The sequence below is a fragment of the Onychostruthus taczanowskii genome, unplaced genomic scaffold, assembly GCF_017590055.1.
Source record: "Onychostruthus taczanowskii isolate IOZ18803 unplaced genomic scaffold, ASM1759005v1 scaffold55, whole genome shotgun sequence".
Taxonomy (NCBI): Eukaryota; Metazoa; Chordata; class Aves; order Passeriformes; family Passeridae; genus Onychostruthus; species Onychostruthus taczanowskii.
The window spans coordinates 2,511,919-2,524,469 of record NW_024503124.1 but is presented as its reverse complement, the minus strand read 5'-3'; the positions used below and the strand labels follow the sequence as shown (position 1 = coordinate 2,524,469).

Genomic DNA, 12,551 nt, shown 5'->3' with positions numbered 1-12,551 from the left:
GCTATTTAGTGTGAAACACAAAAAATCCGAGCTGTAGCTGAGTTCTGTACCCACCAGATGGGGAAGTGATAGGATTTCTTCTTTAAAAGCAACCTGTTCAGGTAAAAAGTTCCAGTAGAATTGCAGCAGGCAAGCAGGGAGAGGTCTCCAGGGAAAGCAGAGAGAAGAAACACTTTGGTGCACTGTCTGCAAACCCAGAATTCAGCAGCTTTTTTTGGCAGCCAATTTGTTTCAAGTGTTTTGTCTCAGGGAACGTATGTATTTTTCTTTGTGCATTTTGTGGATTTACTACAACCACTCCTGACAGCTGTTGATTCAGTTAAATGAGCGCATTATTAAAAATCCTCGAACACAACCGCACTGAAAAACAGACACCTTTGGATGGAGCTGAAGATTCAAACACACAAGAAGATGCAAATGAAACCTCTACAAGGAGGATGTACAGCCTGGGCCGTGCCCAAGCCACGGGGCAAAAGGGGCTCCGGCCCCTGTTTGTGGTGGCTCTGTTTTCTTTGTTTCAACCAGACCCAGATGCTAAAAAAAGAATGAAAAGCAGTGCCAACAATCCCAAGTATAAAAAATAAATGTTTGCTAATACTTGAAAAAATTACATCCCCCAGCGGGCTGAAGTTAATGTGCTTCAAATAATTCTGCACCGTGCCCTGCACTTCGTCTTCTTTTCTTACTTACTATCCAATTTTGCAGAGGAAGGACACCTATTCAGAACGAGGAGGGAAAGAAGAGGATGTTTTCATTTTGCTTTAGATCAAAGGCAAACAAGAATGCAAACTGTGGCATATTGAGTATTTTTTTTCCACCGCTGTCATTCACACTGGGCTATCGAAGTTTTACACAATTCCCCAGCCCGGCTGCATATTAAGCCGGCTGTGTACAGCTTTATTATAGCGTGGTGCTGAGGAAACATTAATATTCCTGTGTTGCATCTGACAGGACATTTACATGCGCCCATCTGAGCTCACACCTGAGAGCTGCTCCAAGGTACAGTAGCTGTGCTCCGATTGTAAAGGCAAATGAAGAACACAAATTCCCCGCTGGGATCGGGGCTGACCTCGCCACACCCCACACCGCAAACCTTTCCCTCGCCAACCCCAGGCAATGCCACCTCCGAATGAAGAATGAGCCACCAAGTTACCAGCCTCGGCGATAGAAGAACAAAAAAAAAAAAAAAAAAAAACTCGCTGAAATATTTTAAAGATGCACAGCGAGTGCAGCTGGCCAATAAAGGTTGGAAAACAAACTGGCTGAACCCCGTGCGGGATGCGTTGCATACTAAACCTGATTAGAGAGACGGGGAGGATGTTTATGGGCTTTAAAATGCGTTTGGCATTAACACGGGAAGGTTTGAATAATGGGAACGCTTGGTCTGCTCATCCATAGGGGTCCACAGCCACCAGTCCAGTTCCAGCAAGAGTTTGATCCACATCTGGCGGGGCAAAGCACACCCAAGATGGGGGCCCCTCCAGAGCGAACTGTGTTTCATGGAACTTCATTATCAGATCATGCCAACCGCTTGGGTGGTTTGTGGTTCCATTAATATGCCTGTTGTTCTAAAAAGTATGCCATAAATCACAGCAATCCATGTACTGGTGTCTACCTACATGGGCCCAAACCTGCTATGCCCGACGTCACCAGGCGTCAGGCTGGAGCTGCTGTCTATGTACACAGAGAGACAAAACTGTGTTCATTAGCCCAAGGGAGAAACAAAAAAAATATCCACCCTATGGTTAATTTTAGGGCCATGGCTACCAGTATGAACATACAAATACTTAAGTCTTAATACATTGAAATACATGGACTTGATGTGTTTTATGGACTTGTGCAGTACCGCAGTAGCTGACACATAAAAACCAAGCACTCCCGGATGGAAGCCGCGTTCAAATGCCTGCCACTGGGAGAAGACAACTTCCTTGGACTCGTGACATCCTTGGCAGCCTCATGACCCGAACAAAATCACAACAAGCAGAAAGGTAAGGAGACATCCTCAGCGATTAGCTAAAAAAAAAAACCACAACAAAACACAAGTGGCACTGTGCCAGGCCATGTCCAGCTTGATGCTAAACGCCTTTTATTGCACAAAGCTGGTACTAGTGGATATATAAACACACCAAAGCCTGAAGGGAATTTTGTCCAAAAAAAAATTTTGTCCAAATGAGGATGTGTGCAGCCAAACAACTGGAGGCTCCGCTCCCGCTGCCTCTCAAGCCTCTTTAATCGTCTTTATTATTTGAATGAAACAAGAGCGAGCTCGTGGGCTGAAGGTTGTGTACACAAAACATGGGGTGATGCTAATAGGCCTCCTCCTCTTTAAAAGAGGCATTACCAAATTATGGGAATGTTTAGGGAAGACTTCACTTCTTCCACCGGGCTAATTAGAAGGTGTTTAATTTACTCCCTGCCTCAGTTTCCGTGGCCCAGCATTCGTTGCTGGGACTCTCCGCGCGGAGCCTTGCGTTTATTACGCGCATGATTTCCAAAGCTTTCGGCACGTGATGCCAACGTGCACCTTTCAAGATCTATGTGGAGCTTAACGTGTGCCAGGCTGCCTCTTGAAACACCAGCATTTTGGATGCAGTGATGCCTCTGCTCATGGGCAGCTCCACAATTCAGTGTCCCATGCAATAGGAGAAGGAACACAAAATGTGTTTCTCATCCTCTCAGAAGATCTGGTTTGCAGGAAACAAAAAAAAACCAGCAGAAATATTCAGGGCATCACAACACTGTGATGCTCCCCTGGAAGGCAGAGGCAGAGGAAAACTTTCTACCCTGCTGCTGTGCTTCGAGTGAACTCCTATTTGTGTTTCCAATAAAGAGCCATTTTTACATTAACTGTCTGGAACAGCAGGGAATAGGAAAACTAACACAATCTTTACCTCGTACAAAGGATGATATTGGTGTCACGTGCTTGCTTCTTCAAAAAACGTAATTTATAAAAGGCAACGGGGAAAGCAGGGAAACTATTGACTCTTCTCTGTATCCCTGCACAAGCAGCCTTACAGCAACTTTTTGATCCCCTACATTTTTTACATTTTTCCCCCCCGAGAAGTAAATTTCACAGCCGCACAGGCCACCGCCTTTAATTAAGCTTTCAAAAGTCTTCTGACAATGCCAACAATTGCAAGACACTTCTAGAGCTCAATCATGCAATCATCGTGACACTTCTATTTACAATTTGTCTTAGAAAGAGTTTCTCTGACATTGTACTTTGACAAAACAGCCAAGCTGCCGGTTCACAACCTTTCTCTGTCTTATTTACAAATACAGCTTGTACGCAGCGCTCCAAATCTTGGGAGCGGGAGCCTTTGGGCAGCACCTCACTATTTTTTCCTGTCTGCAATATTTTACCCAGCCTGCTCTCTCTCTTTCTTTGTATGGGGAAAGCAGATAGAATTTGACTTCAAAAATATTCCCATATTCCTTCTTCCCCCCCTCTCTATTTTTAAGCTTTCATCTTATTGTCCAGATGCAATGCTAACTATTCAGTGCAGACAGCAGTATTTTTTTGTCTCCAGAACAAAACAAAACAAGGAATCAACAATCACAACCTCCAGAATTATAATGGCAACTACTGACAACAGCCCAAAAAAATTCTGCTTAAAGACATTACTTCCCGGGAACTGTAATAATCAAATAAAGCTCAGTCTCAAATTTAATACCAAATGACGTTCACCTTCCCCCGACTGCAGCAGACAGAGGGATTTCTTACATTATTTTCCCACGTGTTTAATTTGAATGTCACAAGCAGCTTGAGAATATAGGATTCGAGCAGTAAAAATGACCTCCCCTCCTCCTCCCCTCTTTGTACAGTAAATAGAGCATCCGCGGATCCACACTCGGCATCGTACAGGGGAATTTGCAGCAGCACTCCAAAGTCTTCCCCCATATGCATCCAAGTAACATTTAAGATCCTTCTTCACCCAAAGCCAAACCTTTCATTAATTCCCTCGGATTCATACATCCAACAAACAAACCGCCAAAACCTGACACGGGCGGGCGATAAATATTTCCTCAGCCTTTTCAATAAGTGAGCAGCGATTTTACATTCACTGATCTCCAGATACTTCAGTTAATATTTCCCCCCATTGTAAAATAGGAGAGCGGATAACTAAAGCCCTGCCGTCGCCCTCACTGCAAATCACGGGCTGCCGGTATCTGGTGGTGAGGCTTTGACATACATATTGATGAAAGCTGCCTCGTTGGACCCACACAACATATCCTATTAATTTTCAGTTAAATTTATGGCATTTCAGCTCCAGCGCTGGATCAGCATCACTCAAAATTTTATAGCAAGGCAGAGCTGTGCACAGGCAGACACCCACATGGAGGAGCCAGGTATGGACACATGCCTGCACCTGTATGGATCCCACAGCTGCTGCACAGGTTGCACACACACACATACAAGCTCCTGCCCTCATCCCTGTCTCTGGAAAATGGCAAGATAAAGAGCAGCTTAAGGACAGTTAAAACAGACATTTCTCCCTGCATTTGAATGAGTCGCTGCCTCCTCGCTCTTCCACAGATCTTTAACCATTACTTATCATTCTCTTTTACTCTAACACCCCAACTTACTGACTAGAAAACTGCAGGCAGGGAAAAATCTGCACCCGGAGCTCACCCACAGCACCTCTGTATCCAGGGCTAACCTGGAACACCTCTTCCATCCTCAAAGCTAATTTGGAACATTTTTACATTGCTACAAAATATCTATTTTATGGTCTCCTAGCAGAAAGAATCATTTCCTCAACTTCTGTGTATTTTTCCAAAGGCAGCCTCTATTTTTTTTTCCCCTTAATTACACACTCAAATCTTGCATTTTGCATTCTTGAACAGAAATCAGATATAAATAGCTGAATTGGAAGAGTTTGAGGTTCTTCGCAGGGGCCTTCCTGAAGCCTGAACTTCACACTTCAGGCTCCAAGAGCTTCATTGGAAATTTTACTGCTGGACTCCTCAAACAACTGACTACGAGCAATGGGTAACTCCAGCTATCACCACACTTCTTTGTGACTCAAGGGAGCTGAACTCCAACTGCATCCAGCTGAAAAGCAGATGAAAACAAGAAAGGGAGGAACAGCGCAAGACCCCATAACTCCTTGTGCCCCTTCTCCCTTTCCCAAAGCCAGGCTTCATTTCCAACAGGAAGAACCGAGGGATCCCCAGTGTTGCTCGGTTCCAGCCCAGCCAGGGAGGTGCAGAGAACCTGCAATCTTGGACCTCCCATCCATATAGGCATGGCTGAGCACCACAGCCAGAAACCTTGGGGCAGAGGAGTCCTGACAACCACAACTCCATCCCTACTCAGAACGCACTCACGTCTTGCTCTGTGGACCCTCCTGCACGGCTCCAAGCCAGCTCCCAGTCAAGCCCACCTACGTGTACGAGCGAGCAGGATCAGGCCCTGCCACTGAGCCTCTGCTCAGCGAAGCATTTACAGCCAGGTAAAACCACAGCCCTTTCTGAATTAACGGCGCGCGAGCCCAAATCCTCCTCGCTTCGCGTCACCTGCGCCACGCCAAAGCCAGGCTTGGCTCGCTGAGCCTCCCGCACCAAATGAGTGCCAGAGCAAAACCCTCAGCAGAGGAGGTTCCCCTCGTGCAGAACTCCTCAGCGTGGCGATCCCTCCAGCCCAGGGACCGAGCTGGGACCACGGGGACGACAGCATGTTTAATTCTTGCTTGACAGATACTGTGTTTTGTCTTTTGAGCGGAGCGGCGCCGTACGTAAATACAGCGTTACATCATACCACCGCTCCTCCATATTTGGTGATTTAGTATGGCTCCAGAGCTTGGAAGACTACAAATCCCTTCCGCCAGGCTCCTGCTTCATTAATCACGCCCTACACTTCTGCTCGCTTTCCGTCAGATCGCAGGCAGCACATGGAAATGGGCACTGCCCTCTAACACTCTGGGAAAGAAACCTCACCTTTAATATCCACGTCTGGGAAGCGCAATATGGGGAATTACTGGGGGGGTTTAAGTCTCATTCAAAATACAGCTCAGCAGCAGCTGAACCTGTGCTTCCTCTTAAACGTAGAGACATTCACGTTTCAAGGGAAGACCGATTACTGTGCAGAAACAGCACACACTTGTTCACATGACGTCTGCGTGTGCACGCACACGGCTCTGCACACAGACACGTGCGCAGACAGACACCCATGCACCGATACGGATCTGCTGCCACCACAAAACCTCCAAAACTGCAGCTCTCCAGCACAGTTTGGCGGCCGTCTTGGAGGCCAGGGAAGGCTGCCGGGAGGATCCTGCCGAACCTCCCAGCGCCTACTGCCCTATTATGGTTTAACTTTGTGGCCAGAGCAAGCCCAAGACAAGCTCCAGCACATCATGTGATGATGTACTGCGCCTCCGACAACCCCAAGCGGTCCTGTGGGCTCCCCGAAGAGAGGTACCCACAGTGCCACATCCCAAACATCACTGGAGGGGGAGTTTGAAACTGGTTCAGGCATTCATTGGGGTTGATACGCGGCGGTCTCGCCTTTTTCGACTGGCAGTATTGGCATGGTTTGAAGTGATCTGAAACGCTCGCTGCAAATGGGCAGTACTTTTGTTTACTAGTAGGGTTTTAAAGGCAGAGAGTGCCTTGTTACACTCCCAGGGCTCTGGGATTTTCTTTTACATGGTACACTTCTATTTTTTTAACCTCATTTGTGAAAATATCTGCATGGCCAATGGCTTTCTGATTTTACAAAGAAAAAAAAAAATTATGCTATGAAACGGAATTATTTACCCTTTTTTCTTTTTTTAAATTACATTTCATATTGTTTGTTGCACAAAACAGAACTCTGCCTTGGACATTTGTACAGCTGACATGTGGTTGTGTAAACCGCAAACAAAATCAAGATACATCTGTCAAAACCACATCAGAGACAAGAGAGAGCACAGCGAAGCATTTATCATTTGGCTGAGGAGGCAGGCTGCAGAGAGCAGCCTTTCCTGTCAAACCAACCTTTTGAAATTTCCAACATGCCCTTAAACTTTTCGAATAAGCATGTCTGTGCGCTTCAGCAACTGCCCTCTCTACTCTGGCCTGGCCAGTCGAAAATGGCATCTTAAAGTCAAGGTCGGTGGTGTCACTTTGCCATGGGGCTGCGTTTAATTACAGTCCATACGCTGACAGCCAATATGGAACCAAGGCTGGCGGATGCTCGGTTAACTCTTTCACCCCTGACTTTGCCAAAGACTCAAAAGCTCCTCGCTTTCTCGCGCGGCAGCCTCGGAACCCTCCTCCCGCGGCGCTCCGGCAGGCCAGACACCGGGAGACGGTGACTACAATGCAGGCAAATCACGAGAGTGGCCTCAAACAATACGGCCAGAAACACCGGCTGGCACGGCACGTGCCTGTTGCTCCCGCCGCTGCGCAGGCACCGGGAAACACCGCTAACCCGAGGCAGGGAGGGCACGGACACCCCGGCCCTCACGGCGAGCAGAACACACAGACGCGGCAGCGCACGACTGCCAACACGCTACGTTGCAACTGAAACAGAAATAAACTCGCAAACACTTCTCCTTGCTTTAATTTACCTGCTATATGTTCCTGTTTAGGGCAAATTCCTCTAGATGACGTTGATAAACAATCGTCATCCTCTGGCGTAACCTGGATGCCAACCTCCACGGGATTGGATGCTTTTTTCAGCTCACTTGGTGAGGGTGAAGGTGGCTTATCCACAGCCTTCTCTAGGCAGAGACTGCCATTGCATTGTTTCCGTTTGTGCTCAATAAAAATAAGAATGTCCCCCAACGGAAAGTTCATCTGACACTGGCCACAAGTGAGGAGGTCGTGGTCCCCTTCCGGAGCTCCCAATGTGCCATGTTCAGGTTCGTCATCAGTGAGAATGGCTTCAAGAGGTTCGGCTGCAGTTTGAGAAACAAAAGGAGAATGGTTAGAGCTCTCGGGAAAGGCAGTGGGTGCGGGGGGAGGAACACGCCGAGCCCCCTGTTCATGAATATTACACCCCGCTCTGGAGTCCGCCTGCTCCCCCCAGCCAAACCCATGCAGCACGGCTGTCAGCACGGCACCGAGGACAGGGATTCAACAGTTACAGGGAAGAGATTTTGCAGGAGCAGCCGTAGCACAGAGAACTCAGAGGAAGAGCACCGCAACTGTCTCAGCGTTCCTACACGAGGGCACATTTCTGACTCCTTGAACGATTCGGTGCTAAAATTAAATGGATAGGCTGAAAGAATACACTGTGAAACTCTTGTGGTACTACGACAAGAAGGGAATATGGTGTTTTATTGCTGAATGTATTATTTATGTACATGAATTCGAGGCTAAAAGCACTGCACACACTCTCACACACATGGGTGTGTATCTTCCACCAGCCAGACAAGAGCCAGCTTCTAAAATTCAGAAATACAGTGTAGACAGAAGGTGTTTCAACACACACAGACACTGCACACTCCGTGCACAGCCCGTGCAGGTAACGTGTGCATGTGTGTAAAAGAGAAGGGGGGAGAGCCAGCCTGCATGGGCACACACACCCAGGCACCGACACACAGGGCACATCCAGCCCTCAGAACACACGTGCAGACACAAACCCACGGATTTGTGTCACTGTCCCCATCAGCCCGTTTGCGGCTTCCAATTTAAAAAAATCCTAAAGGCAGTAGTTATACACGAAGTGGGGGGGGAGTGGGGGAAGGGGGAGGGTATGAGACAAATAAATAAATAAGTATCTATGGCAGAAAACCAAAATTATAAAAAGCAAGTGCAGCAGAAATGCCTGCGGGGTGGGGGGAGGCACCACTCACTTCTGAGCTACTCCTCAGGATCCAAATAAACAGCAAATTCACCACCAGAGATATTAGCTGGATGGGGTATTTTTTAGTACTTAAGGAAATAAGGCGATCAGTCATTTAGCTTTTTTTAATCCCAAAATAAGGGAATACCTAAATTATCTTGAACATGTTAGCACTCATGGCCTTCAGCATCTAAAAATCAGCCTGGCCAAGCAACTGCCACATTTCCTCGCAACAGTGAGAAGCGCCTTCTTTAAACTCAAAATACCTTGCCTAATGTTGTCAAAGTTGACAAATTTTCTGAATGAGCTCCAAAAAGCTTCATTATGAGGCTATTTCTGCTCACAGAATCGTCAGTGGATGCTTTAACGAGGCAGACTCGGCTCTCTTTTCTGTTGGCTTTTTTTTTTTTTTTTTTTTTTTTTTTACGTTACATTTGCAGAAAAAATACCTTGGCAATCTCTGTGCAGTCTCCACCGCCATCGCCTTTCACGAGGGGGAAAAAAAATAAATACGAGCAGCGTGTTGGTGTTCCTCTGTCTGCGCAACACAACACGCACGCTAACAGCAGCAAGCAGGAGGAGAGGGTACTACAAATACAACCCACCTCAAAACACTGCCAGGTAACACAAGTGAGACAGAATACAACTCCTAAACAGTTAATCAGCCTGACCTTCTTTAGCTGGCTGCCAATTTCACATTTAATGAACTTAAAGCCACAGAGAATCAAAAAATAGATTTTAATTTGACTGCACAATATTGGAACTGATTTTGATAAAGTGCAAAAATCCAGTGAACTCAGGTTAAATTTATTTCAACCCTACCTAGGCTGAATATTGAGGAGGAAGATCTGGAGTAGCTCCCAGTTGTGCTGCGTAAAATAATATTGAAAGAGCACACTACCTCGCCGTACCTCAGCTCCAACTAGGACACAGGGATCCAGTCCATCATTTCTTGCCTCTAGTACTACTTCTAATTTAACGTAAGGTCAACCACAGGAATATGAAGGTTACATTCGTATTAATAAAAACAATGTCTTAATCGCTGGGGCTTTCTCCTAAACTTACAGACCGACAGGAGAGGAGGCACAACGTGCGTCTCACGCTCCGACTCGGGAAGCCGGCACAGGAGCAGGGTGTTTCTGCGGGATTGCCGGGCATGGCGTTTTCCTCCCCAAGCCGTTCCTTGCGTTCGGACCGAGGGAGTAAATTATTGCAGGACTAATTCCACCGGTAGCTCGCTGCTCGCCGCAGACAAAGGTATTTTGCGAATCTAACTTCGAGCTCACCGGCTCTCCGCAGCAAGAAGACACAAAACCACCCGTGCTCCCCTTGCAACTGGCTTAGCGAGGAGCTCTGCATAATCATTACTCAATTATAATGTTTTCCCGCGGCCTGATTCCTTTCTGACGCTGTCACTATTATTTAGCAGGGGAAGGTAACCCGCTGCTTCGACACCAGACAGTTAAAAGTGGCACTGAACAAAAATAGACTTTGCTAAAAGTCTGTACAGACTGGGCTGATTTACAATCAAAACCAGGAAATGAAGTGGTAATTCAGAGGTTGCTGATTACACCTCCACATTTCACCTAATTAATTTTATAGGAGGCAAAGTTCTTGAAAATAACAAGATGATCAAATGTACAGATATAAAACCTGTAACCTCAACATTTTCTATGCTCTTAACGTAAATTATTGCTAATTAACAAGAATTATATACTAATGTATGAAATACGGCTGGCACTGTGTTCGCTGCAAAACATTTGGCTCCTGATGGAGGCAGAGCCAGCAAAAAAAAATATGGTTTTTATTATTACTGCTACTTTTAGAACATAATATAAAATACCAGAATTACAAAGAAAACACCAGAATACATTTCACCTGGCGTTGCCTCCGATTTGCAGGATGCATCTTTTAATTCTGGGGCAATCAAAATTCCCTGCCTGGGTCCCTAATCATCCGTCTCTATTTTTCATGCAAATTGCCCTTCCACCAACATGTCTTTTCAGCTTTCCCCCTTCGCCCTCCTACTCCCCCCTTTTTCCCCCTGTTCCCAGCCACCAAAACAACCGCACCGGCAAAAGAGGGATGGATTTTGGAGTGCCGGGAGAAAGGAGGTACTGGGGGTGATGGGGCGGGGAGGGGGGTGCCACAGTTCGGTGAGGAGAAATGCCCGCGGGGCAATGCGGATGCGCTGCCGGGGCATTTTCCCGCACCGTACCGTGGGAAGGATGGAGAAGGGTTGTTTAATCCCAAGTTTGTCTCTTCGGATCGTGCGGTGTGAGGAAAGAGAGACTTGGGGGGTACAATGGGAACCGCCAACACGTTATGGGGAGGGAGGGGAAACCCGGGGAGGGGAAGGCGAGCATCCCCCGCTGCCTCCCGGAGCAAGCAAACTCCGCACGGCTCCCGGCCCACCCACACCCCCCTCCCCACCGCCGGGGCGGCTCTCGCCGGAGGGACCCCCCGGGCCCGTCCCGGCCGCCGCTCCCGCCCCGCACGTGCGCGCACTCCGCGCCGGCCCGCGCGTTCCTCGGCCAGAAGCAGCCGCGGGGATCCCGCCCGTCGCCGCAGCCCCGGGGGCCGAGCAGGAGCTCCCCACCCCCTCCTCCGGTCCCGCCGCGATCCCCGCTCCCCGCACCCCACTTCCACGGCTGCCCGGGGAAAGCACCCCCGCGTACCCCATTTCCGGGGGGGGCCCCATCCCCATATGCCAGTGATGCTGCACCCCATCCCTAGCCAGGCAATGAAAAAAAAAAAAAAAAATTAAAGAAAGAAAAAAAAAAGGCTCCCCGAAAAGTATCGGGGGAAAGAGACGGCGGGGGGAGGGGCTGAGCCCCCGACACACCCCGGGTTTTAGGGCAAACTTTGGGCAGGCAGAGCCCCCGGCCGGCCCTGCCCGCGGCGGAGCGGCCGCCTGCAAAGAGCCGGCGCTGCTTCCATCGCTCCATGTGCGAACCTGCCTGCAATGTCTGGGCGGCCGCGGGGGAACAGAAATCGCGGCGGAAAGTTTGGGGGGCTTTGCGAAGGGCCGAGGGAGCCGGGCATGGCTGGCAGGAAGAAACGGCCCTGGGTTTTCTGCTATCCCTATGAGGGAACAAAACCCGCCGGGAGTAATGAGAGAGAGAGAAAGGAAGAAATAAAGAAAAGGGGGGGAAAGGAGTGAGGAAAAGCATGCAGCATTTCCCCTTCCCCCAGGCTCACCCCGAGGAAAAGAGGATTTTTTTTTTTTTCTCCCTTCCTTCCCACCCCCCTCGCCCCAAACCTTTCCAGCTCGAGTTGCCTTTTGTTGTGCAAAGAGCGCTCCCGCTTATCTTGCATCTAGCCCTGGTGTGTGTGGTGGCGGCTGGAGGGAGGGACGGAGGGAGCCGGAGAGTTTTTGTTGCGAACGGTGTGCTGGGGCTCGGGGTTTGTTTTTTCTCTCCCGGGGAGAGCGGGTTTGGTTTGGGGTTGAAATGCGGCGGCGAGAAAGGGCCGTTCGCGGGTGTGAGGGTGCGAGTGTGTGTGTGCGTGCGTGTGTGTGAGCGCGCGTGTGTGCTCAGCCCGGGCTCGCTCTCGCCTGTGTTTGTTGGCAGGAGGCTCCCCGCACACGCGGTGCTTGTAAACATTCAGACACGAGATTTTTCCCAATCAAAATCCCCTTCCCCTTTTTTTTTTTTTTTTGAAAATCTTCCAAAAAATAGTAAGCGAGCGGGAGAACGCGAGGCGAGGGCGAGGAGGGAATCCCAGCCGGCGCGGCGCGGCTCGGCTCGGCTCCCTCGCCGCCCGGTGCCGTCCC

The 12,551-nt window shown here is 48.8% G+C and overlaps 1 protein-coding gene across 1 annotated transcript in view; it reads right to left on the bottom strand.

The window, feature by feature from the left end:
- Positions 1-12,551, bottom strand: part of BCL11A (BAF chromatin remodeling complex subunit BCL11A) — a 62,765-nt gene that overhangs the window by 49,257 nt on the left and 957 nt on the right. Inside the window, exon 2 of the mRNA XM_041417283.1 lies at positions 7,557-7,886. Coding sequence (XP_041273217.1) covers positions 7,557-7,886 — 330 coding nt within the window. The remainder of the gene's footprint in view (positions 1-7,556; positions 7,887-12,551) is intronic.